At 39.6% G+C, this 27689-nt stretch overlaps 1 protein-coding gene across 4 annotated transcripts in view; it reads right to left on the bottom strand.

Moving 5' to 3' along the window:
- Window positions 1–664: 664 nt before the first annotated feature.
- The window catches only part of DUS4L (dihydrouridine synthase 4 like), a 39376-nt gene continuing 12351 nt past the window's right edge, over window positions 665–27689 (bottom strand). Inside the window, exons 1-8 of one of the 4 annotated variants that reach the window (XM_074869987.1) lie at window positions 24648–24735; window positions 24093–24197; window positions 20558–20658; window positions 18311–18461; window positions 13665–13800; window positions 10902–11013; window positions 3088–3188; window positions 665–1665 (exon numbers count right to left, since the gene is read on the bottom strand). In XM_074869987.1, the coding sequence (XP_074726088.1) occupies window positions 1627–1665; window positions 3088–3188; window positions 10902–11013; window positions 13665–13800; window positions 18311–18461; window positions 20558–20658; window positions 24093–24184 (732 nt within the window). In that variant the 5' untranslated portion in view covers window positions 24185–24197; window positions 24648–24735 and the 3' untranslated portion in view covers window positions 665–1626. Of the gene's footprint in view, window positions 1666–3087; window positions 3189–10901; window positions 11014–13664; window positions 13801–18310; window positions 18462–20557; window positions 20659–24092; window positions 24198–24345; window positions 24561–24647; window positions 24736–27689 lie in introns of those variants that run through there. The other 3 variants (XM_074869989.1, XM_074869990.1, XM_074869991.1) reach the window with 3 other exon arrangements.

The raw sequence follows: 27689 nt of genomic DNA, 5'->3' as shown, positions 1-27689 counted from the left end.
AGTTGCTAATTATATACCTAATTATTTACTTGCACTATAGAAAGAAGTGTTTGAAATTTAATGAGTAGATAGCATTAAGTAATATTTGCTTTTGTTCTGGGTCTTAAAGTAAGAAAAACAGGTGTGTTTTTAGTTCTGCTATTAAAAACAGCACTTGCTGTTGTATCTCTAAGGCTTTCAACCACAGTCTTTAGATCAGGCTGGAGTAACATTCCACCATAATTTTAAGTATTTCAGAAAGGGGGTGGGGAGAAAAAAAAATGCATTCAACTACATCACCAAAACCTGTATGTATGTGGGTATTAAAATCTGTAGCTTCTCCTGAAAGTTTTGATATGAATAAACAAATCTCCAGCGTCGTAGAATCTCTGAGAACACATTCTGTACTACTTCAGCAAGGATGAAGTATTTTTAAAAAACATATGCATTCTTACTTAATATGTTATGTTAATATGCTTTATAGTACTTAGTATGTTTAAATTCTAAGCTAAACAAATCCTATTTCCAGAGCAAATCAAAACCACCCCTCTGAAGGAGGCTGTACTTCCAGGAAAAGTTAAGTATCACCGTGTTAGAAGTGTATTTTGTTCTTTGTGTATATACCTATTAACTCTGATGAGATACTATATTGGGAGAGATTTACGCAAATAAACCCAGAAGCTCATGAACTTAAACAATCCCTTTAATATAACCAACACCTCCAACTTTCAAATATAAACTGGAACCAACAAAAGAGAAACTCAAAACAACTTTCTGAATGCCAAACAGGGCTTATGCAAAACAGTGCACATTTATTCGAGGTATCGTATCCATGAAAACAAAACAAAACAAACCCAACTATCTACATTTAAAAAGAATTTTTACTTAGCAAGGCAAAAGAAATTAGGTGGCACATACAGAGTAAACAGATGTAAACAGTGTAAAAATACAGAATGTTAATACCAACCAACCCAGAACTTTGGTTATGAAAACTGAAATAACCCAGTACATTAAAGAAAAATAAACCAGAGGCATGCAAAATATTATTTGTTAAAATACACTCATCCACGTGGCTAAGTGAAAGTCACAAGCTAGTGAGATGGATTTAGAAATGCAGTTTTCCTTCTTTCTTTATTTTCCTTAGATTGATTGTCATTCAATTTTCCACTGAAGTGGAATGGCTGACAAAAGCTTTCAGCCTTCTTCAACCCACTGGTAACTGAATTTTTGAAGACTCCAAACAGATGTGGCAAAGGAGGTTTAGGTAACTGTGTTTTTATGATATAGTGTCATACACAAACTTGCCCAAATGCTACAGCAAATGGTGCATGATCTGTTACCATTCTGGAAGGCAAAAGCTGGGAGAAGTCATGTTGCTCCAGATGCAATTGAAAGATTTTAGAGTTTCTCCTCACAAGAGCAGTGACAAACGCCATGGTAAACTGGGTAAACCACTTAACATTCTATTTGCAACACAGAATATTTTGGCAACCAAGATATATTAGAGGAATCTGAGTAGTGACCTGCAGTGCATGTGCTTTTCAAAAAAATCAAGTTTTGTTTCAGATATGCATCAGGAGCCTAAACAGCACACGGCTTTTCACACTGAAGCAGCAACTGTACCAATGCCATCCATCTTAGATGCACCTACAGGTCCTTACGGTCTTCTGCTTCATTTAAACTGTCCTGAAAAGAGACAGATTAAAAATAATTTTTCATGTTTGGCAAGATCAGAACTTGACTCCAGATGCCATATTTTGCCCCCTTGCAGTCATATTTAATTTGTTCACTGTACACCCTTCAAAGTTGTAGTCCCATCAATACTACCCCACATAACACGTGTGCTTCTGATCCTAGTACAGTTACAGCCGTGCAGCCTGCTTCTGCACTCCGCTCACGCTACAGGTGATCTGTGCAAACTCAGCTAAAAACTTTTTCTGCTATCAACTGATTTATCCTTATGAGCTGCATCTACTGTGTGGTCAGTACCTTCTGTTCTTTCCATTCAAAGGTAAACACAGAAAACTAAGGATATGTGTTCTAGACCACAAGACTGTTAGAAATGCAGCAGGACTACTACGGCTCGTTGCACAGGAAAGCACAACAAAGACAGGACATGCATGGTGGTCTTAATCTGAACACAGAGATCAGTTGAGCAATCTCTGTAAGAGTATAAGGTGAGGCTGGGAATCAGTAAGCGGCTTCACAGAGTACAGGAAAAAGATTATAACCAGCTCAAATTTGCTTTTTAAAAATTTTTGTTAATACAGGACCAACAAACAGCTCTTCCTGAAAAGCAAGTCACCATAATATTAACATCAATAATATATTTTCTCCCAAGACCATTACTTGTAAACAGGCTAAGTTTCATTTTTATTGAATTTTGGTTGAATTCTGAGACAGACGTTAGGCATGGAACATACAAACGCCCATCAGACAACTTAAAGAACAGGCAGGGCTCCCAGTTCTACCAGAAATAATTACCATATATATTATGGGTATTCTAGTCATGCACATATGCAAACCCAATCAAACAGCTAATTCGGCTTTTGCTTGATATGCTTCTTTTTTTATTTTGTACTTCAGTTTGAATTTTTATAGTAGCCTGTTTTCAGCCTAGGCTGTTTGTTGGTTTTCTTGGGTTTTTTGTTGGTGGGGTTTTTTTTTTTTGTTCTTGCATATCAACAGTATTGCAACATTTATAATCCAGTATTGCAAAAGCGTGTTTAAAGAGCAAACAAAATAAAATTACTCTTATAAATGATGTATATACCACACACACACTACTCCTATCATTTTCTTACAAGATTTCAGTTTGATCTTCACATGCAAGACTATCTGAATTTTATTTCCCAAGTGACAGCAAAACTGAGTTTAACGATTTGTCACCTGAAGTGCAAAAGAGATAATGCTAATAGCTTTGCCATCCAGTCCTTGAAAACCAAAATTCTACTATTGTGATGAAGCTTAAGGAGTGCTGCCCATTGTAACTTTATGCTATACTAAAGATTTTGGTAAATTCTCTTGCATAATAAATACTCAAGAAGCAGAATCTGGCTGGTACAATTTCAAATCATCATGCTCATATAGCAATCCAGAACCACCTACCTGAAGCCGCTCATATTCTTTCATCAGATTATCATATTCTCTTTTAAGGCCTTCAGACTGCTTTTTAACTGCAATCACTTCATTATTTGCCTTGTGGAGAGCTGTAAAATATAAGAATTAGCATTTTAACTATTATTTGTCTTCCTGCAGTTCCTTGGAGCCCTAGTTATGTACTAGGACTCCAATGCACTACACAATCCTTCCTCTAAAAAAGCTTAGATTTAACACAGAGCATCACATATGGACACAGGAAGAGGTGTGCAGGACAGGGACAGAAAGGGTCGGAAAGAGTAACTTGTGTTCATGAAGAGCAGCACAAGGAACAGGAAGGGGCTGTAAAAAACTAAGGGCAAGGCCAATAAACCGTTGACAGAGGTGACAAGTTACAAGGACTATAGTGTTCTGTCACACTGCAGAAGACAGTTCTAGAAAAACAAATCTTTACAACCTCAAAACCAAAACTGTCAGCCCTCTTAAAATGAAGAGGGCACTCGAACACTGGGAGAGAACACTCGAACACTTTAGCAAAGCAACTGAGGCCGTCTATAAAATGGGGGGGGGGGGGGGGGGGGGGGGGAGAGAAAGAGATAATACATTATTATAGGAGCACAGACCCCTCCTCTTCAGCCTGTTATATATTTTACCACACGTGAGTTAATTCATTAGAAGCATCACTTCATGGATGAGAAGGCAGAAATGATGGTGGTAGGATAGACAACTGTGAACAGGTTTTCAAGATGAGAAAAAGTAATTATTACTTACTGACAATGTCAATAGTAATAAACTGAGAGCATATTTGTGCTGCAGTACAAAACAGCCCAGGACTCCATAGGTGCTAATTTACAATGCAGGGTAAATCAGCATAAAGTTTCATAAAGCCATGACTTGTTATGTAAGCATTCAAGTAAGGTCATTTAGATATTTTTATATTCCTCTGCTATAGGTATCTCAGGTATCTTTATACTTCTCTGCTGTAGCACCACAGGCATACCCTAAAACTTGATTTATTCATGCTAAAACTGAGAAATGTTGTTAATGACCTACGAGGCTGCCTCACATAGCCATATTTAAAAAACAAATCTTGATGGTATAAATAAAAAAAGAAACATTTTCAATTTTCCTTGTTCCAAAAATGTGGCTCTATCCTTTGACTGCGAGCTCCCTGAGACAGACTGTTCTTTCTCAGAGACCTCCAAGACACTCAGGAACTGCAACACATCTGTAAGATCCCGTTCTCAAAAGATAAGGAGCTAGATGTGTTTTTTGTTAAGCACCTAGCTACAAGCACTCTGGTCTAAACCACGTTTCTCTTTGGGTGCTAGCTCCTCAGTCATCAGGACACAAGAGATCTGACCACTCTCCTACATGCAAAAAGGAAGACGCCCTCCCCCAGCATTTCTGCTACTTTTAATTAAATAATTTGAATGTATAGATTCAAAATCATTCTCACTTTAGAAGTCTACAAGTGGTTTTCCAGTAATAGGACTTTTATCTAGCCTGAAATTCTGGTCTACTGAAGTTAATTGCACATATGTCTATTGAGTCCAACATCATCAAAAAATTCATCGCATCTCTTTACATCCTTTCTTTCATTTCCATACTCTCACACAGATACCCTTCATCTTTTAATGCATTCTTCACAGCATCAATACAAAAAACACTTTCTAAAGCTTTTGGTATTTGGCATAACCATGATTTCCACACATCTGACAAGTCAAACCACATTGCACTTACTCTCTTCTCTGATCTTGCTACTGTTTAAAATATTCAACAGTAAAATTTGGAAATGACTCTAAAATAAACTTGTGACAATTTGATAAGCTTCTGAATTTTAAGCTGTAAACAAAAAAACATATGCATATGCCATTCTGCCTCTTCAAGAAACTGCCAATTAGAAAGCTGAATTTTGACTTTGATTAAACATTCTTACACGTAGTTATAGTAAAAATTAACAATATCTCATTTCTGAATAAGTCATAACTCAATGTTATTGATGTAATACTATTTAGCTATTTACAAGCAGCAGCACAGTACTTCACTTGCACCAAAAAATTACTTTATCTTTAAAACATGAACAAAATATCTAAAAGTATCTGCAAACCAAGAAAGCAAACAAGCCACTGCATTGTTTCAATGTTTTGACCAAAACAGATGTATGACAGGAATACCTCACCTAACCCTAGAAGATGAAAAAGCAAAGAACAGATTGTCCTTTCCACCTGTGTTGGCCATGGACAAAACAAAACCCCAAACCCAGACTCATTCCTGTTGGGGTCACACAATAAAAAGGAGCATCACATCTTTGACAACATGAATTCCCCTGTGTGCCAACTTCTCTGGATGTCTTCTCGTCAAGCAACAGAGACTGTCCATACATCACTGCTCAACTATTTTGCCATTGCGTGAATACTACAGTGCAGCCAAGTTGATCGTACAGGTACGTTGTTTGTCATATGGATCGTATCATATGAACACTGATCCAGCAGAAAACAGAAGATCCTTTGTGCGCACAATACAGTCAGTTATTATTTCTGGCTTCCATCTGGCTTGTTACTTTGCCTCACAGGAGACAGAACAGCTGGACTGGCAGCAAGCAAAACCCAACAGCTGATTGTTCCTACCAAGTAAATGCATGAGCAAGCAGGCGGTGAAAATGCTGCTTCTATGTTAATGCTGCTTCTATGTTAATGCAACTAATGAGAGGAATAGTCAGTAAGTCCCAAAACTGGAATACAGCCTCAGTACTGTGAGAGATAGGCTATCCCTTTTCATTCCTTCCCTTCAAAGGAGAAAAAAAAAAAAAAAAAAAAAAAAAAATCAACAAAACATTCTTATGATAGTATATCAATGGAAGACATTTATGGAAAACTTTTATCTCTTTACACTTAATGTGTGACTGGAGGTCCATAAACCATTGTAACATGTACAGTCAGGGAGAAGTAGAGGACTTGTCCTTCCCTTACCACATTGTCTGTATCCTGTTTCAGGACAGACAGTTTACTTCCTCAAAGTCAAAGCAGGATGAGAAGTAGAATTGCTCTGAAGATGCTCCCACGGCCCAGTAGGAGTAGCATTTCTATTATCTTATTTCAACAAGAACAGAGAACCGAACAGTAAAACAAAACCAAACAGGAACAAAGGCAACCAATGACCCTTTGGGCATTTCCCTGCACAGCTGCTAGTCCTGGTCTGACTAAATCACTTGACTTACAGTGCTTGCTACTAAGAAAACGATCTGAAACTTAAATTAGCATTGCTCACAATACAAGTCTAAAACCCAAATGATTTGGACTAATTTAAGACTAAGAAAGATCCCTCTCTCCAAGCTGAGAAAGAGCTATTCACATTTAGGCACTGACAGGACAAGAGGTTTGCCAACAATTACGCTGTAAAGCTGGGAACACACCTCCAGTCAAGTAATTCCATACTAATTCTGAATTCTCTTCTTAAGATGTAATGGTCAGATAAAGTTTAAAAAAATTGCACACAAATTTGCTCCAAGTACCTTTTGCAACCTCAAATTAAATTCTGTTACAAAAGGGATGTTACAGTGTCTTCAGATGGTATAAACAGCATTGTATAACAAAACCATGCCTGCTGAATGCAGCGCCTTCAACTCCTGTTGCATGTGACATTGTGCAATGGCTCTCACCAAGGTTATGATCTCACCGTTAAAAAGTAAGTTTAAGCAAGATGGATTTTGTTTCTAAACCCCCCTCTGTCATTGGCTAAATAACGTGAGACTACCACCAATTCTTTTAACTTGTATCTCCTATTCCCAGCTTAAAAAAGAAAGCTAATAGTTTACTGTGGTGGTTTTTTGATTTTTTTTTTTTTTTTTTACTTACTCGTTTTTAAAAACTGGAGTGCTTCAGTGGAGCTCAACACAAATATAGTTTTCATACATGGCACTAGCCTGCCTTCCAAAACAAAGGCTGAGCTGAACTCTGCCTGGCAGCAACAGTTCTATGAAATGTATTTCCAATGTCTGTATTGTTTGTATCTTTCTACTACCTAGTAATCTTAGCATTTAAGTGAGAGTTTTACATCTGTACATGCATACTTCCTACAGCAGTCAACAATTAAAAGCTATTTCAAAACCAGCCTTCCACATGAATTGTTGCTTCCTTACTGTCTCCTACACTATGCAACCATGAAACAAAGAGCACTCATGACATTCTGTACACAAAACAAACCTTACTAAAGGATGCATGAAAGTTTCATCAAAATTTCCTCCTGCCCCACTGTATGCCTATGACAACAATACATGAATAGAGAGTATTTTCAGAAGAAGTTGAACTAAAGTTCAGAAGCACGCAAATGACTGGTGAGTCAGTACACACTTCACCAAGTGAAATCCTAATAGCAGAGACAAAGAAATGGTCTTGTTCTGCTACAAGACTTGATCAATACTAGTTGTTCTGTATAAATTTCTGTTGTATAAATGAAGCCGTAGCCTTTACAGCTAGGACAGTTATCACCAAAAAAAATGACCTGAGATAGAAGGTGAAATAGTACAGCATTGCAGAAGTCTCCCTCCTGCCCAAAGGGTCCCATAATAACAAATGGACATTTAGCACATCAGCATTTCCACAGTGTGGGATCTGTGAGTGAGAAAAAAAACTTAATCCACCAAAAGTTCAGTTCCTGTCCCCAACCCAAGGACTGCTGTAAGGACAGATGCTTTATGAAACTTCTCTCAGACTCTGACCTCATGTCCAGTTGCAGTCAGTTTGGTTTTTTGTAGCTTTTTTGATAATTTCAAAACTATCAAAATTAAACAATATCATAGCATCTCTTCTTTTCCCAGAAAATTCCTATAGGTCTGAGACCAGCAGCCATACTGAGAGCCTTTAATTATCTAAATCAACATTTTGTTAAAAATATGTCTGATGTGCAGCAGGAGGTGCTCCTAGGAGTATGTATATTTATTTCTAGGTATCAGTGAGACATTTTTCATAATGCAAAGTGTATCAATAAAATACCATCTCCGAAGATTTCTAAACAGTCATGTTATTACACGTCCCGGTATGCTGAAAATGGATTTAGGCTCTGAAAGTGCTAACCCCACTGCTGGGTGCCCCAGCATGTGGGTGTCCAATAAAGTAGTGAAGAACTAGCCTCCTTTCCTTTACTTCCACAAAAACCAAAAAAAGGGCATCAAGGGGGATAGTAAAGTCAAGTCTGAAAAATAAAAGAAACTTGGCTGAAATCTTTTGTCACGCATTTCCAACCTTTCCTCAGATTTTAGCAATTTCACCACTCAGTCTCTTTGTTCTGTATTTTCATTTATTCTCCTCATCTGCCCAGAGAACAGTAGGTGGCAAAATGTCTTCTTAATTTAGGATTTTACTTACTGTTAAGTGGATTTAAAAAAAAAAAAAAAAAAAAAAGGGTAGACTGTGTTTCCTCTAAAACGTAGAAAGCTGAACAACTAGAGATGAGTCTCCTGAAAGTCTGCAATAATCACTGTCTACACTATAATTTCAGTCAGAACTTTGGAAAGAGGAGACATACAGTATTTTTTCTGCCAGAAATTGTGAATACTGGATCAAAACCTTACAGAAAATTTGCATCTCCCCTGAAGTCAGAGCACTGATTTGATACTAAACTGCATTATTTAAACATGAAGCAGACCTACATTTAGGACTCCTCCTGGGTGCCACTCTATTTAGTTAACCCACCTTTCAACACATGGCCTAGTATAAAGTAATATATCACCCTATCATCATGCATAAGTAGCTTAACCAGACCAGAGCAATGGATATTTGAAACTGCTCCATGAAAAACATACTTGTTTTTTCCTCCAAGCAGCAAAAATCCCCAATAACCCCAACCAAACAAGAACAAAATCAAAATTTTTGAGTCTTATTGACACTATAGCTGAAAAAACCCCAAACAAACAAAAAGAAAACCCCAAAAACCAAACCAGCAAAGTTCTTTTTATACTAGTTTTGCCTTGTTACATTAAATAGATGACACCCACTAGTCTTCACTCCCTTCTCCCCCCAAATACCCCCAGAATTTCAGGGATTGGACTCTGGGTACACGAAAGAAAGGTTACTTTAGTCATGTGAGCTCAGTGGCATGAAACAAATTGTTAAAAAGAGGTAAAACAAGCTTTTCAATCTCAGCTTTGATTTTGTGTAATGCATTGCTCACACTTCGCAAGCATGAAACACAACATTCACCTGCTCAGTTACAGAAGTTTCAAAAAGAAAAAAACAGTAAATCTGATTCACATTAAATCTCTAATACTCCATAGAAAGCTGTGTCTACAGAAGTAGTTATTATCAAGTACTTTAAACTTTCTGGCTATAAGTTTGCTCAAAATAATGTGTAAGAAAACTTACAAAAAAATAAGATAGACATACCTTAACACCATCTAGCTGACCATGGTAATTAATGTAACCATGGGGTTTTCTGTTTTGGCAAGGAGGGGGATGGCATCAGGGGAAGGGTTGTAAGTATTTTCCTATTCATTCCTTAGAAAGACCCTCTGCCCCACCTCCTCCCTAACAAAAGACTCAAGCATGCCTTAATTTATACATCTTTTGGACGGACAACAGCCCACCGGGAGAATGCAGCTGAAGCAGCATGTGGTAAATCTATTTATTCCTTAGCTTTCTCTAGCATTTCTGACTGAAAAGCTTACATTAATATTAGTGTTACATACCACCAGTTAGTTTAAATAAAACATATGCATTTAAGTTTTTCATTGATCCTGTCACTTCAAAGGCAGTTTCCCCCCCTTTCTTTAAGAAAACAGCAGGAGAAGGAAAACCCACAATCAAAACTGCCTCAGAATGTGAATTAATGAGACTCTCTATTTAAAGATTCTTGTTGCTTCAAGCCCAGCTGAAAACAGCTGTTCTAGAGTTCTTGTTCGTCTTCCCAGTGGACAATGAAAAATGATTCATTAAATATCTGTTGTTATTCTTACAGCTTTGTAGCAGTGCCATGCAATATGAAAGCAGGGCTATGTTTTGATGTCAACATGCTATCTGGTACCATGAAAATCTGTATTTTGTTACAGTCTGAATATCTGATTAATGCTTACAAGGTCACTGGCAGTGTTATCTTAAAAACACTCCTTTCAGCTGAGCAGGTGTTCATAAGCATGACACACCTCAACAGATCCCAAGAAGACAGAACCAAACAGGTAAAATCTGCTTCCATCTCAACTTGGGTTGTCAAGAAAGCAGTTTTGACAACCTAAAACTTAAACACGGAAGCTGCTAACAAAAGTATTATGTTACAAATTGCAAGGCATATTTCCTTGTAGACAGAAAAAAAGATTTTTTTAAAAACAATTCTGCTGCAGAAGATACATAAATTTATAATACTTTAGAAAAGTCAAGGACTTCTCTGCTATCTGACTGAAACCCCACTTTATAGAAAAAATGTCAACTGCATACTTCCTCATTTTATACAGGAAGAGTATCTGATATGTATGACATGAAAGATCAATCTGATTCCTACAGGCAACGTGGAATTGATTCCAGATCCTGGTCATGTCATTGACGAAGACAAGTCAACACCACTTAAATGTATCAGTTCAATTTGTTAACAATTACAATTTAACCAAGGTGTTCAAATGACACCATACACATTTTCATAATGAAAACATTTACTAAAATATGGGTATGGCAACGGCATGTTTTTACAGTTCCTAATCGAATGTGAAGAAACTCCAACCCAAGTGTTCTGTAAACTGATGAAGTTAATTAATGCTATACCTAGAACAGATTTGTGACATCCAGTGTTGAAATCATCTTTTTCTTAATTGCAAAGAAGTCCTAACCCATACGTACCATTCGATGTCTTCTGTAGCTCTACTTTCAAATGTTCAACTTCCTTCTTCAACATTTCATCAGTTACTTCTGCTGACTGTTTCTTTTTACTGCTTCCTTTTTCACTCAAGGCCTATTAAAAACCACAGTTACTATGACTAATTTTGTTTTCATTAGTCTGGCATTAAGGCCAAACAACCAGAGAATGCCAGCCTTGATCTTGCAAAGTGACAGGTTTTATCAAATGCCAACATGACACAGGCAGATACTCAGTCATTCTAGAAAAAAACCTCAGAATTAAGAAAAAAAAAAAGGGGGGAAAAATGCTCAATGTTTTAATCTGATAGTAATGGCATACTTGTAGTAGTATAGCATTATCTGCTGTGTAAGAGTACTTTGTATCTCTGCATCAAGCCCACAACTTAGGTTATAAATGGCTTTCCCAGAAGACATACACTGGGACTGCAAGTGACAGAACACTGACATGTTTATATGCAACTTGTTCTAATAATTTATTCTGATTTAAATCATGTAATACATCACAAATCTCTCCTTGTAGGTTTGCAGCTACTTCTTCAGTCTTCAGAATACCTCAATACCCAATTAGATTTCCACTGAAATCCAAAAAAAAAAAAAAACCCACCTAGGAAAGGATTCAGGAAGACCCCTGTAAATACTAGACACAAGAGCAGTATACTCCCTGTACTCTGAAAATGTTGACACTACTATACTTATGCACAATCTTATCATTAAGACAATTGCTATTGATGACAAAGTATCATACGTTAAGGATTAGACCCTCTAATTAGACCCTTTGCTCATATGGCCTCTATTATCCAAACAAGCATCATCTCTGTTATGAAAATGACAAAAGAAGTGGTAAAAGCTTAATGGGAAAAAGAAAAGTAGAACAACTGAGATGAACAGCTGTTAGGTGAACTGGTGATATCAGAGCTTACTGGGCACAGGTGAGAGAAGAGAGGAAAGATCACTTTAGGAAGAAGGAAAGAAAGACTGGTAAACAATCCAAAGAGCTGAAGAAAGGTTTCCAGAAGCTATTTAACCAAAGAGCAGAGATTGCATTTGAATGCTGGTAGTAAAACCATAGCAAATTTTTCATTAAATTTACCACAGATCGCCTCCTTTACTTTGTGCTCACCTCTTTCTATTAATATACAAATAGTTATTTCTGTAAACTTTTATCTTAAGTCCTGTGCTCCATGGAACCTCTAAACAGGAGACGGCACACACCTAGAACACTAGAGTAAACTTACAGTATTTCTACTTACAGCCAATGCCCTGTATGCAATTGCTCTTGCCACTCTCTGATGGTGGAATGAAGCACGCTTGTAAATGAACACAAATGCAGGGGCCATGCCACAGAGAAACCCAAGTCTCTATAAAAATAAACCAATTCTGAACACTTTGCATCTCCAGCACAGTGGAGATCCAGCCACAGCATGCTGACTGTACCTGTTGCTACCACTGTTTCTGCAAACCATGCAATCAAACACACAAATAGGAACGGACAGGAACACAGATTCCAGTTTCTGCCTATCACTTACAAGCAGCTAAGAGAATGTGTTGCTAAGAGAATGCAAAAGCAGAACAAAAAGAGGACTTTTGGCCAAATCCCAACAAGACAGAGAAAAAAAAAAGTGTACCAGTAGTATGCAGTAGAGAGACAAATTCCATGGCTGAGGGAGGGATTCTGGACCATTTTGACAAAATACCAAATCCCCAAATTTTGGAGTAATTTAATACCTGTGAAATACTCAACAAACACTCTAGTGATCCTTGTTTTATGACACCTCTCAGACAACTGGGATTTTTTTGCGTCCCTTCTAGTACTTTTTGTCCAGAGTCTGTTCTCTTTGAAGATTTATTTAAAAAAAAATAAAATACAGTGCTGGTAACCATAGACACTGATCCAGACAAACTGAAAGGAAACCTGTACACACCTGCAGTGAATTTTAACAACATGCCAGACTGAAGAATACTGTAAAATCTTCATACCCTGGATATCTGCACTCTATCTTATGGTTCAATCTCTTCCAACAGAAGTCAAACTAACCAATTATGAGAAAAGATTTCATACGTTTATTATCTTTGCCAACTTTCCTTCCTGCATACAACTGTATACTGAACTACAACGGACAGATCATAGCTTAACCTTCTCCATTCTTCTCATAAAAATAACATATCTTTAGTCCATTGGTGGTTCTTTTAAGTAAGAAACTTTTGGTAATACCCTCATTAATACTACGGTAGTGCCTTAAAGGAACATATTAGGCTGACCCACCATAAAAACAAATGCAAGAATACAAAATACAATAAATACAGAAGACCAATTTTACAAGTTAGAAAAGACATTTCAGAACTGAAGCAAATCCTGCTTAGAACAGCTATATTGTAGGCTTTTCCGTACCGGACTGCTATAGCCCTAAACAGCCAACTGTTTAGGATAAAAAGAACAAAATTTGTGTCTCCCTCTACTTTGCTATGATTAAATTCAGAGACATGTTTTAAGAATATTACTACTTTGATAAAATTTGTACTGGAAAGATAGAACTTCATTTATTTGGATTACTTTAGTTTGTTAATAAAATACTACTGAAATTTTTTTTCAGTACTCTGAATTACGTATTGTAAGAACATTGTTCTTCCTTTTTCCAGCAGAAGAAAAAAAAATGAACAAACATTATTCAGTAGCAAACCATCCCCAGAGTATTTTGTACCAACGACTTGCTGTGTAAGAAAATAACTAAAAAAGTTCAAAGATACCTCCTGCAGCCTTTCATTCTCGGCCATGTATTTTTTGGCTGCTTCAGTAGCATCGTTTACTTGCGTTTCCAGAGCTGCATGAGATGCCATCCCTTTTGCCAACTGAGTAAGAAGCGTAACAGTACGTCTCAGTACACTAGTGGAGAAACACAGTGAACAGCACAAATGAAAAAAAAAAAATTAACAAAACCCAAAACAACCCCTTTTATCTCTCTCTGCATTGAATGTGAAAACAAAACCATAAGAGGACTATTTAAGCACCTGAAGGGAAACATCCAGGCTCACTGATGATAAACAATAGTAAAATAAGAGACTGAAAAAGTTTTCATCCATCAAAAAAAATCTGTTTTGATGCAGAACCTCCCTCCTCCCAAAAACCCACAGCTGTTAAGGGGTAAGAGACCTGCTTGCTTAAAGGCTGAAATACTGTTACATGACCTACTGTTTTAAACAGGATGGACGTCTGAATACAAGACCCAAGTAACACATTATGGTAATGAGTATAATGCAAAAAAACCCAAACCCACAACTTTATAGAAGAATAAAACTAGCAACGTGAGCACATTTATCTTCAAAAAGTACTCTGTCAACACTCTATAAATCAGAACATGCATGTCAGCACTTATACAGCACCTCAAATCTAAGCTTTGCAAATACCTTCCTTGATTTGATCTAGTGATTGCCTCTTTGCATCGCTACCTTCATTATTCAGTCTCGGAGTCTTTCAAAGCAGTATGTTGCTGAATCAAGGAAAGGCCAAAGCAACACTGAATTAAATTAATTCCTGTAATATAACTATGCAGCTGCTCTTCAAAAGAAATTTGAAAATCCATGTAATTGGCTTTTTCATAACTGAAAGCATATTAATAGACCTTTTGGCTTTCAAGGTAAGCCCTCCTCCCTGCTTTTTAATTGAAAGTTCATTTTCCTGCTTTTTTTTGGTTTTAATGAAAAAGTTAAGGTATCATTACTTTTCCAAGGGTTAGTATGTTTTACTATTGCTTATTAATTTGTAGATGCAGCAGTCAGGAGTTGGTAAAACATCATTACTAAAGCAGAATCACAGAATCACATAGGTTGAGAGGCTTCCAGAGGTCATCCTGTTTAAGCTCCTGGGCAAAACACGGACAGCTCGAGCAGAGGGCTCAGAGGCTTGCCCAGCTGAGTTCCCACCATCTCCAATGACGCAGATTCTACTGTCTTTCAGGGTCCTTGTTCCAGTGTTTGACCACTCCTGATCGTAGAAAAGAGTACTTTTTACTACAAGTCAGAATTTCCCAGGCCTGTTGCCTCCTGTCATTCCTGTGTGGATCCACTGAGAAGAGCTGGCTCCATCTTCTCTATATCCTACCACTGGATAGCTGTACAAAGCAACAGGATCTCCCTTCAATGTCTCTTTTTCTAGCTGAAGCCAAGCTCTCTCATCCTCTTCTCATACACCATGTGTTTCACTCCCATGCCTTCTTGGCACCTCAGTGCAGTACTCCAGTATTTTGGGGAGTCGAAACTGGACACTGTCCTGCAGATAAAGGGGAATAACCACTTCTCCTGACCTGCTGACTTACAACCTTGCTATTACAGCTCAATACATGACTGGCTGTCTACCAGGATCCCCAGGTCCTTTTCTGCAAAAGTGCTTTCTACCCAGCCAGCCAGTCTGTCCCTGGCCTAGATCCTGCACATAGCTATCCTATAAGATGTCAGACTTTGCATTTGCCTTTCTTGAACTTCATGAGATTTCTGGCAGCATAGTTCTGCAACCTGTCTAGCAGCCCTGCCCTCCAAGATATCAACCACTCTGATTTGGTACTGTCTGCAACTTGCTGAAAGGACATTCAATCCCATCATCAATGGTGTTAATAATTAAACAGTGTTGAGCCCATTACCAATCCCTGAAGGGCACCAGCTGGAATTTGCATTACTATCACCCTTTGATCCCAAAGGCCCAGGGAATTTTCCACCCACTTTTTTCTCCACTTCTCCAGCCCACATCCCTCCACAGTTAGTTTATCAGGATACCACAAGAGACTATGTCAAAGGCCTTGCTAAAGGAACACAACATCCACCACTCTGCCTTTTATCCACACAGCAGGTCATCTCATTGCAGAAGGCAACAGGGATGATCAGGCATGATCTCCCCTCAATAAATCCGTGCTGGTTTAACTCATTGTATCCTTCATGTTCCTGGAAATGGCTTTGAGTTAAGACTTGCTCCATAACCTTTCCAGGGAGGTGAGGCTGCCTAGTTTCTAGTTCCCTACATCCTGCTTTTTGTCCTTCTTGAAGGCAGGTGCAGTGTTTGTCTTTCTGCAGTCACCAGGATCCTCCCCTGACCACCATGCTCTTTCAAACATAAAAGAGTACAGCCTTGCAATGACATTGTCCAGCTCCCTCTGTGTGCAAAGATGCATCCCATCCTAGAATGCCACGGACTAGTATATGCCCAGTCTGCTTAAGTACTCTCCAGCTGCATCTTCCACTACTGCGGGTAATGTTACATTCCCCACCAACAATCCTAGAAGGCTCAGAGAATTGGGAGGCCAAAAGCAGAGCTTACCAGTAAGAAACAGTGTAACGTAAGGTTGGTAATGAAACACTCAATTCTCATTCTTTTCCGTATCCTTTGTCATTTGGTCCCCTGCCCAGCTGAGCAGTGGGCCCATGTTTTCTTTAGCTTTCCCATTGTTTTCAGCCCTTCTCATCCCTCTCTGGTTCAGCATGGGGTAACAGAGAGGGCCAGACAAGCCTTGGCAGGGTCTCCACATCTCCCAAAACATCCAAGTCAGATTAGCAGACGGGTGCCTCTGTCCTAACCAAGGGACAGTCTCTGGTAACTACGACCCTTCTCCTTTCTGTGCAGGCAGTTGGTTGATGAAAGCTCAGCTAGCCCCAATACTTCCACTGACAGATCATCTTCCTCACTTGTACCCAGTGTTCTGCAACTGCCGAACCACAGACGGAGAAGAGCTTTTGTTGTATTGCCAGAAGTGAAAAGCTTCCAGCCTCCTCCATTTTGAGAATCTCCATCTACTACTCTTCTGGAATTCTCCTATTGGTTGATGCACTAAAATGAACAAGAACTGATCCAAAGAATGAACTAGGGGCATCCAACTACCCATTCACACCTACATGTGGTCCTAACTTGGTCGGGTGATGGTAGCCACAGCATAGGATAAGGCAACCCAAGGAATACTTTTTCTCCCTTCTTTGACAGACATTACACCTGTTTAATGGATAAGCAAAAAGCTCTACTAAGAAAGGTCCTTTGATCTAGCCACTACTGTAGTAGTATTTATTTCTTCTAAATTTTGGTGAAAGGCCAGTAGCCCAAAAAAGGCCTTAAGCAAACCTCTTCAAAAGCAGAACTTTTATCCACAATAAAATCCATTAGGGCCAATTGACAAGTTTTCTTCCTTGAAAAACAAGTGGGAGTAGGATCCAGGGGGACCAGCTTCCAACTCTTGTGTAGGACACAATCCAGCTATTACTCTCTTGGAGCAGAAATCACAAACACATTTGTGCATATTTACTTAGCCTTTCTGAAGGAAGACAAATAACACGATGCATTCCTATCATTATTGTGCAAGGTTACAGCCACCTTTGGTTTTTTCCAAAGTTTTCCTGCTCGGGTTTCATACAAATTTTTCCTTGACACTTCTTCATGTACAATGCTCCTCAGTGATCAGCTAAAATGGCCATACATCACTCCAAGGGGAAGAGGTTTGTCAGAAGTCTCAGTGATTCCAGGCATTTCCTTGTTCTGTGTTCCTCTTGCGTATCTAGGCAATGTGAAGCAGCTCACTGAAGGCTCTCAGAAGAGGGCCAGCATTCTCTGTCCAATGTCACCATAAAAACATACAAATAGGAAATTGTCTGACCAACATGTGTTTCCATTCACTCACATTATCTGTGTCCAATTACTTCATGTGCTTCTTGACCAACTGAGATCTGCAGGTTGTCATGGCTACTACTGTGAGGATTCACAGGTAGTCCTGGCTGCTACTGCTGGGCAGTACAGAACTGTCATTTCTGTTACTCTGTTTTATTAGCTGTACTGAAACATTCTGAAAGGGATACCGCACTTAAAATCATACCATCATAGTAGGCTGGTTGCCGCAAAGTGCTTGATATGAAATAATATCTGAAACTTTCCTCGGAAGCCAGAACATTATTCTACAGTTCCTAACTTTGAGCTTTAGACGAAGTGGTTCAAGTCACACTCAAGCTTTGCTTCTCAACTCAGCAGGATGTAATACCACCAGCTTGCAGCATATTAAGATTATTTCAACAGTACTTCAGTTTTTGAGATTTTTTTATTCTAGTTTTCTGTGTTCAAAACAAACAAAACATAGGGCATAAGTTTAAGGAAGGAAATGAGTATTCCCTGAAGAAACTTCTCTCCTGCAAAATGTTTTCTCAAGCATTCAAAATGTTTCTTTCCATGTGTTGCTAACATCCTTTCAATCTTCAAACATTTGTAAGATATTATCTTCCCCGATCTTACTTGCCTCATAGCCAATCTGCTCACACTTAATTCTTTAATCTCTTGAAATCATCCTTCTGATCTTTTTTATAGTTGCATTACTCTGTGCGACAGTTCCTGTAAGAAACATGCTATGTAGAAATTACAAAAGTGTTATACTTACAGCCAAAGAAACAAGGAAAACCCTGAGAGATAGAGGTTTCTTTGTGATCGGAATAGTTTCATCTGAATATGATCAAAGGCATTGGTATTGACATTTGCAGCCCTTTCATTCACATGAACGGCCGAGTACTTCCTGACTTCTCTAACAGCATCTGCAAACAAAACCAGTTTGTTCTTACTCACACCTGTGGGTATGCATGTACGATAAATCAGACCTAGTACTAGAAATATGTATTTGGACTTTCTGCTCAGCAAACAGGCATAGGAAACAGTGACATCACTTATGTTATCCATACATTTTAAAGGTAGGTCCTGACAAATCACAGAAGCGATAGGACACATTTCCAGAGATACACCAAACCACTGCCCAAAACATGCTTGAACAGTCATTTCCAACACCTGCACCCAGCCACCAGAGATCAGGCAAAAGCTACACAAGCTACATATGTTACCAGAGACCCTACAGACAGGGTCAAAATGTCACTGTTGACAACTGAATTAAAATCCAGCCAGTGGACAAACAGTGAGAAAACAGAAAGAGAAGAGAAAAAGAAGAGATGCCTCCTGAAGGATTTGCCTCATATGGAATTTGTTACATAAGCATTTTAGTAATGACAGAAGTGTCTACTTTATGCTTGAATCACAGAGGGAAAAAATTATTTCTACAACATCCATCAAAATCGGAAGACTGCAGTAACACAGTGTTGAACATAAACAGAACAGAGGGTGTAAGCTACACCTCAGCTTTCTTTCATCTGCCTTTCATCCATCTTTCAGCTTCCTTTCATCCGTCATATACTCCTGATATTTCTGCAGAAGGGCCAATACTCTGCCAAGACTTTTCAAAGGACAAGATAATTAATTAGGACTTACATCCACATAAAACCAAAACCTAACCCAGTTAAGAGTTCATATTGCAATCTGTAAACTTAAAATCATCATACATACTTAAGGCCAATACAGCACCTAAAGTCTCCTCCTGCACATGAACAAAATACTAATTTCATTACACATCATCAGTTCTTGCAGAGTATTTGGGCCACTTGTTATTTAATTGCTGCTGCATTTATCTAAGCAGACAAAACCAACTCCAAAAAAATGCACATGTGAATAACATCACTTATGGATTGTCTCTTTTATATTCATAAGTTACTTAGAAGGAAAAAAAAGATCTGAAGTGAAACTTCAAACAATGCAACTAAGACCAGACAAAAGTCCATATCCCTGTGCTACAGGAAGATTCTAGTCCTGCAGTAAGCTATCACCTTATGCTGTGGGGCACCATCACTGCTTTGCTTTAGCCTAAATCTATCTTTCCACAAAATCAATGCCCATCACCAACTCAAAAGCAAACTTTGGTCAAAGTTTTCGACAGCAGTTCAAAAGACTAAATGAAATCCATCAGTTCTCAATCTAAGCCATTTACAGAAGGATCTACTTCTACGGATAATACTAAAGATCTAATATTTGCATTTCCAGTACTTTTTAAAATATTCGGAATATAGTGTTGCAGTCTAGTCTGACTTTTTTTATATATCCAGTGCATCTATATATTTCTCTCAGCAGACAACAAAACCATACATTTCTTCTTTGTATTTAAGGTAGCTTGGAATTAAACAGCATTTTCATTGTAAGGCACTAGAAACACTTGTATCCATGGAGGAGAACTACTTCTATCACTGAAATACAGGAAATACCACACAAAGCAGTCAGGACAGACATTAAATGAAATTAGTCAGGCATATACGGTCATCATTCAAGCTCCAATTTCACTAAAGCTTTACTCCTACTTGATAGACCTTAGGATCTACTCATAGCAAAGGTAGCCAACATCTGTTTTGTATCTGTGCTGAGTAAAAGTACTCAAACAGCCCAGTGCTTTGATATATTCTCCTGGTCTTCTATTTCAACAGCAACCAAGAGAAAGAGTGCCATCTACTGCATATTGTGCAGCTCAGCCAAATTCTGGTATCAAACACTTCAAGTTCATTTACCTGTGTAAGAAAGTGAAACCAAGCAGCAGCCTAGACCAAGCTTTATTTTTCCTTCGCATTCACTATTATAGTACTATTGCATTTGGATTCCCAACACAGATGCAGTATAAGCCCTCTCCTCTTCCTCTGTTGTAGAACTTTTAATCAAATTAGCTGGCACACATTAGTCTTGAATTCTTTCAGTTACTCTACTACCATGAACTCCACACACCAGGTTTTTTTCTGCATTTGTTCAGAAATTATTTAACACTTACCAAGAAACAAGACGATGAGTAAAACTATTATTGTAAGAAACATCTTGTTCCAAAAAACTGCCATTTTGCTCCATAGAGGAATCATAAAAATCTTCTGCCATCTGTAAAACAGCATTGTGTTATTCAAAAGTAATTAAACACTAAAAGAAGAGCATAATAACCTCACAGAAGAGAGCCTTGTTATTGATATGAGACTGATGTAAGGTCTCTAAACAGCTGCTTTAATTGCAATATAATTTATGTATACGTAACTTTTCCAACAACCCAACTTGTTTGTCTTTTTGTTTGTTGTCAATACAGACAAAGATGGTTTACCTTGAAAACTTCTCACATGATAGCAGGTACTCTCCAGATGCATGTTATTTTAGCTTTTACTTTGGCTAGCATTGCTTTGCATTCGGTGCTGTCTACAATAAACTCAGGGATGGGTTAATGACTGTAGAACCCATTCCATCATTTTTATTTCTATCCACTTACATCCCCCATTGCCAAATAAAATACCTCCAGAAATTAACATCATCTCTACCACCCTTCTTCAGAAGGCTCATCTTTTACACTGCTGAGTCTGCATAACTATAAAGTACAAGGATTGTTATTACATTCTAACTTGCAAACTACAACAAAAGGACAAGTCTCATGTTTATATTTTGTCAAGGCTTAAAACCTCTTTCAGGAGCATAAATTTGTTGGCTATGGAAGCAACTTCAGAGGCCCAGTGGTGGTGAAGACCATTTTTTTCCATTTGTTTAAACAATCAATTGCCTATTCAGTATTACTGCGTGGAGGATTCTTCAAGAATTCATGCTTGCATCACAAATGAAAAACATCTCAAATGAACTGAAACCCACAGGAGACAACAACAGAGCACCTACTTGTCCTTTGCTGCAGGTTAGAATCAGTGCTACTGCACAAAAGAAGTAATACCTACTTATGTCAATTAAGGATGTAACACAGGCATGCTGGGCACCGCCTGATTATGTCAGGTAAAACTTTCAACTTGTGTTAAGAGTATTTACATTTTCCACAAACTCTTAAAATTTGTCCTTTAACAAAGTAGTTTCCAGCCTACTATGAACCTAATTTAAATTAGACTGTAGCATCATCTCCAATGGTTAATTCTGGTTCTGCACCAGAAAGAATTAAAATGTTTTAGCATTGTATGTGCAAAAACCTAATTTAAATCTTTTAGTATAATCTGAATTCTTTATAGCAGACAGCCATAGGCCCTATCAACCAAAAAGCTTACTTTAACAAAACCAAGCTACCACTGAACCAAAGTCACCTTGCTAACTCTTTACACATGCAATTATCCAGGTTTCATACTGATCTCCACTTAAGAAGAGATTCTACGAGGTATGACCTTAGACCAACTATACTGCCAAGTGATATTCAGGCTAAAACTAAGATCTCTTTATTGCAAAGTCTCCCTATGTCATATTTTCATGCTTATTTTTCCTCAAAAAGTATTGACATTCACATTTATTAACGTTCCATTTCCTTTTGGTGACAGAAGCACGTAAATACAATCCTTCCAAATTATAATACTGTCACCACTATAGATGTACCGCACCTGGCAGTACAGTTCTGGTTGTTTGTGTACTTGCATTTTTATATTGTCAATTTACTTATTCCCCAGGAACTTAAAAGGTTGTTAACAAATTCAAAAAGGACTTGATTATCAAAAAAATGTGCAGGCACAAAAGACTCAAACAATCTGTTTGAAGACTGACAAATGAGTAAATCCAAACTTTAAAGAACAGCCGTTTCATGGCTGCCTTTAATCACTCATGCTTTACTGCCCTGACAGAACCAGCGCCCAGGCCACCAAGATGCATAAGGCAGAACTGCTGCCCTCTGGTACTGTCACAGCAGCTTTTGTCAAGAAGATAATTGCTCATGCCATATAAAAGATAAAGCTATTTCACTCTTTCAGAAAGCACTGTTCAAAGGAATAGCTGAATGCTACAAACTAAGCACAAAAATGTACCATTTGTATATAATTAAAAGGACCGTGTTTAATGTTTGAATAAATTTTAGTAACACTGCAGGTTATGAATTTGCTTTTCAGTCACGAAGACTGCATTCAAGCCCTGTTTATGTCGTAAGTGAAACCTATCTCAGTACTCCCAATGTACTCTGCATGTGTCATCAGCTTGCAGAAATTCTTGCAGCTAGTTTCCTCACATAAACCATTAATAATCTGATGATTATGGCTCCTGTAATACTTCTCCCTTCTTACACAGTTGCACTTGTGATTAGAAAACAACAGAAAATACGAGGACTCAATCTATGTTGAAATGCTGAACTCCTCACAAGCCAGCCTGTAAAAATTAGAGGTTAAATTAGATTTTAGAACAGTTTCAACTTCTGAAGTTGAGGAAACATGACTAATCATTGATATCAGCTGTGAAGGATCCATTCATTTTCAATACTCTCCCACAGGCTTAAGTAGTAAAATTCAGACTCTCTACACAGCAGGGGTTTTAGGCTTTGTTCTTCAAGATATTACAGTAAAACCTGCATTCTTCATTCTAAATATATCCAAAGATGCAGAAAGCAAACATGTAACAGTTTTTACACAGCACTAAGCCAGCAGCAATTTTTTTTAAAAAAAGCTTTAAGGTTTTGTCCTACTTGGGTTTTTGGGGGTGTGGTTTGTTTTAAAGAATTACTGATATGCTGGATAGAAATAATAACTCTCTTTTGCCTCTTGCAGAGAAGCTAGCTTTATTTCCTATAAAAAAATTACCAAACGTGAAGAGCTCCTTACAGAAAACAATCTTAAAATAATGCTGTAAGCCAGGTCTTTGCATACAGTAAGAGTAATTACTGCTCTTACTAAGGGCATTTATGTTACAAGAATGAAGTATTTTTCTTAATGTTTGTGTTGCATTCCAGAAGTATTATAATTTTGTTAAACTATATGTAAGTTTATAGAGGCCTTTATTTCAGTAGACCTGAACTTTTTGCATGAAGCTGAAGTTCATGGGTTTTTTAAACAAATGATCACAAATTTCTTACAGCCCTTACACATGCTATATTCTGTTAGCTTTGAATATCAGATGTCTCTTATCTGTTCAGCACCCACAATGCCTAGTGCACACCAAAATGCTCTAAAGCTGCTCCTCACAAACTTGACAAACAGCTTCTGAAAAGGCTGTACCGTCCTCTCATTTCTTACTGAGCTCACAGCACGGGAAGCCAGATGCTCTCCTGTATGCTGGCTACGACACAAGCCTCCGAGAAGCGGGGGAGATGACATCCCACTTGCTGAAGCAAAGCAACAGGGCTCATCCTGGGAGCCCCGACAGCTGCTCGGATGAATCAGCAGTGTGTAGAAAACAAATAAAGATCCTTAAAGGAGGCTTATGTTTCTTGAAACTCCTGATGCTCGTCTGAAACAGCATTGCTTCAGCTTAATTCACAAATAATTTAAGACGCTGCAAAGCTCCGTGTTTATAAAAACGAAAGTGTACCATCAATGCAGAACGGTGAAAAGACCGAGCTGGGGTTGTGCAGCACACAGAAGTCCTACCTCAGTGGAGAAATAAACGGCAGGCAGAGCACGAGAATTACTCCTATTTCGCCGTACAGAAAGGCGGCAACTGCCGTCCACTGGAAAGTCATCGTCCCGGCAGGCCTGCGGAGGAAGGAGCGGCTCAGGCGGGCCCGCGACACCCCAGCCGCCGGCACCATTGCCACGGCGGCTCCGGCAGCCCTCGCCGGGCCCGGCCTGCCTCGCGTTGGGCCACAGAGTTCCAAAGGGAAGTATTTTTAAGTAACTTAACGCAGCTTGGGGGGGTGTGGGGGTCCCACTGTGCTTTCCGGTCCCGAAGCTGCCCCTCGGGCGCAGCGCGTCCGCCGGGGGAGGGAGGTGGGGACTAGGACCCTCAGCGTCGGCCCGAGCCCCCCCATGAGGAGACCGCAGCGCCGCCCGTGCCGCAGGCCGACGGCTCCCTCCCGCCGCCCCGCGCCGGCTCCCGCCCCTAAGCGCTGCCCGCAGTCCCCGCTCCCTCCCTCGACAGCCAGGGGGGCCTGGGCCGCCCCGGACCCGTCCCGCCCGCCCTCACGGCCGCCCGGCCTTCGCAACCTCCTCAGCGCCGGCGCCCGGCTCAACCTGATGGCGGCGACCCGCTGTCGAAGGGGCGCGGCACGGCGCTGGGAGGAAGCGAGCCGGCCCTTCCCGCCAGCGCTGAGGGGCGGGGGCGCGGGGCGGCCGCCCCCTGCGCGCAGGATGTGGGCCGGGACGGGGCTGAGGGACAGGAGGGCTGCAGGGGCCGGGCGGGGAGCCGTGGCCGCCGTCCCAGCTGGGGAAAGGTGCGGACAGGCCCGAGGGGAGGGGACGCTCCCCGCCGTCTTCCCCCCTCCCCAGAGGCCATCCTTGGCTGCCGCCGCGGCTGAGGGCCCGCGGGAGACGTGCAATAAGGACTGCTGAGGGGTCTGTGTGGGGCAGATGGAAAGCCGAGTCTGACGGTAGGCGGGAATTTACTAAGGAGCCACACCTTTGTTGGAAAATGCAAAGATCTGCACGTTGAGAAAGGTTAAAATTAGTATCTTTTTCACATTTAGGGAATGGTTGTAAGCATTTTGCTGCAGGATCTTGCTGTGATCATGCCATCGCTCCATGACTCAAGCTTATTCAATCAGGGAGTTCAACTCTGCTTTCCAGCATGTTCATTAGTTTCTGAAGTTCAGTTGAAATACTGTGTCCTTGTTGTGCATCCCCATGCATTACACTACCTTAATGTATTAAGATTCTATAAATCTGTTTTCTTAAGGAAAATAGGCCCAGTATTCATCAAGACACCACGAATAACAACCAGTCTCAAAACACTGTCAAACAGGCCTGTTTGGACCTCATGAATAAAACAATATTCCTTCAGAAGATCCTGTTCTATCCTACTGTCCTGTGTTGTGCTTTTCATCAGCATAGTGAGGCTGTGAGCACATTATTTCCATACCTTGGTACTATTTTCTCATTTCTTGACCGTCTCAAAATTATGACACCCTTGTAACTCCCTTTCTTTGCCCCTGCATAACCCTCCCCTAATCACTTTCCTCTGTTCTTCCTAGTTTTGCTGTATCTCTACCCACATCCAGTATTTCTGATATCATTACTTGGGCAGTCTTGGCCTTACATGGTGTTACTGAGGTATCGATACTGTTATTGGGCACTCTTGGCCCTGCAAATTTCTAATTCTGAAAGGACTCTCAAAACTACTCTCCAGTTATCTGTGTAGTTCAGTTGTTTTCCACCTAACTGCCCCTTAACCACCAGTGAAATCCAGCCATCCCTCCCAGCACTATCTGCAGCTTTTACCAGCTTCCCACACTGTTGTGTGTTATGTTCAGCAATTTCACATCACATTTTCCACACCCTGTTCAGTTAGCTCAGGCCAGGGCCCACTCAGCAGCTTACTGACTTGCCTGCAGCCCTAACAGATCCTGAGGTGCTTCTAGTGGAAGAGGTTACAACTTGTCTAGCTGACACAACTCGACACAACTACCTGCTTTTAGGGATTCTGTCCCAATTAATTTCCATCAAAATGAGACAGATTAAATGTTGTGAATAGCAGTTCTTTGTTACTCTAATCCACTGGAACTGACATGGGGTAGGAGGTTCTCGAATAAGCAGTTTTGAGCTGAGTTGTTTGCAGCTGCTCACAATCTGAAATTGTTTACTCTTAAAATTTCCCAGGTCTGTGGCCTGGGGATGGAGCCAGTGTGTTAACATTTTCCTAGATGCTGCCAAGCAATGTCTGGATGAAAGGTTACATCCCAAATAATTGTTTATGCATAACAAATATCGGAGAGCCATACAACCTGCCATTTCAATTCAATCTACACAGCAGAAACAGCCTGGGTTTTAAGATGTTTTCACAAACATATTTAACCAGAAGCACAGACAAAACATAGCCTCTTAGTATGTCCTGGTTATTACATTTTAGCTATTGGCCTACAGCCATTATACTTTACTGAAGCTGTTAAAATGTTATTAAAGACTTTCTCTCCTTTAATTCCAGAGCAGTTTCCATTTCTGAGCTGCTTACTCACCTCTTACTAGCACTGTAAACTGCCCTCTCAGTAGCCTAGCCTCATACTGGCAGGACTATATTTGCACATCCCTGCTGTCAGAGACTCTGAGTCTGCTTTTTCACTTCAGGGGCTCCCTAAGAGCTCAGAAAGACTCACTCTGCAGTGACTGCTGTGCACTCCCACTGCAGCTGATGTGTGTTCCCCACCAACCTGGAATGAAATGTGAGGAACAGAGAAGCCTCCCTCAGACATCTGTGAGACTTCCCTTTTCCGTTTCTAACTGAAGTTGTAGAAGTCTGGGTTGTTGATCTAAGGCTGCCTATCTTACAGTGAACCCCACTGTGATAAATATGACACCATACAATATATATAATGGCTGGCTGCTTTAGGAAAAAACTCATGAACCTTAAAACATACAGTTAAAAGAAATACCTTTCTCTCCCACCAGTAAGGTGGCAAAATATTCAGAAGTAGAAGTATGAAATGGCTGTGTATTAGCAGCTAGTTAGAGGACAGAATTCTCTGCTGAAAGAAAGGCAAAGAGAAAGTTCAAACTTGTTCCATTCTAGTTTGGCTTGTATGACAGCTGTCTCATCATCACACGCTGCATTTACCCAGCCATCAACCCAAGACAGAGAAGAGATCAAAGAAAAAACTGAACAGTAGGGAATAGAGAAAATGGGATTGTACAGGCTGCACGAGGGAGCTGGGGCTACTGCACCAGGGTAAAAGTTGCAAGGAAGTACAGGTATTATGAGAATATGGCATTGTTGTGCAGGGTGGCTTAATATAAACAGCTGGATTGATTACAGGAGGCAAAGGACCTAAAACAGGAAGCAAAGCTTTATATCTTATCTTACTTGCAGAATAAAAAATTTGAAAATTAGAAAATAGAAAGAGTACCTGGTAATGTTACAAGTAATATATACAGGGAAGGAATATATCTAGTGCCTATAAACTGGACATGAGCATTTTCTCATATTCAAATGGCTTATGAGAAATATGACCATATTTGAAAACAACACTGGGAGTTAAATAACTAACTCACATCTTTAGCAATTTATGTATATTTGAACACTATGGCTGTTCAGAGTAT

The sequence above is a fragment of the Strix uralensis genome, chromosome 5 (genome assembly GCF_047716275.1).
Source record: "Strix uralensis isolate ZFMK-TIS-50842 chromosome 5, bStrUra1, whole genome shotgun sequence".
NCBI lineage: Eukaryota > Metazoa > Chordata > Aves > Strigiformes > Strigidae > Strix > Strix uralensis.
Note: the sequence above shows the minus strand (reverse complement) of the source record. Positions and strands in the feature narration are given on the sequence as shown.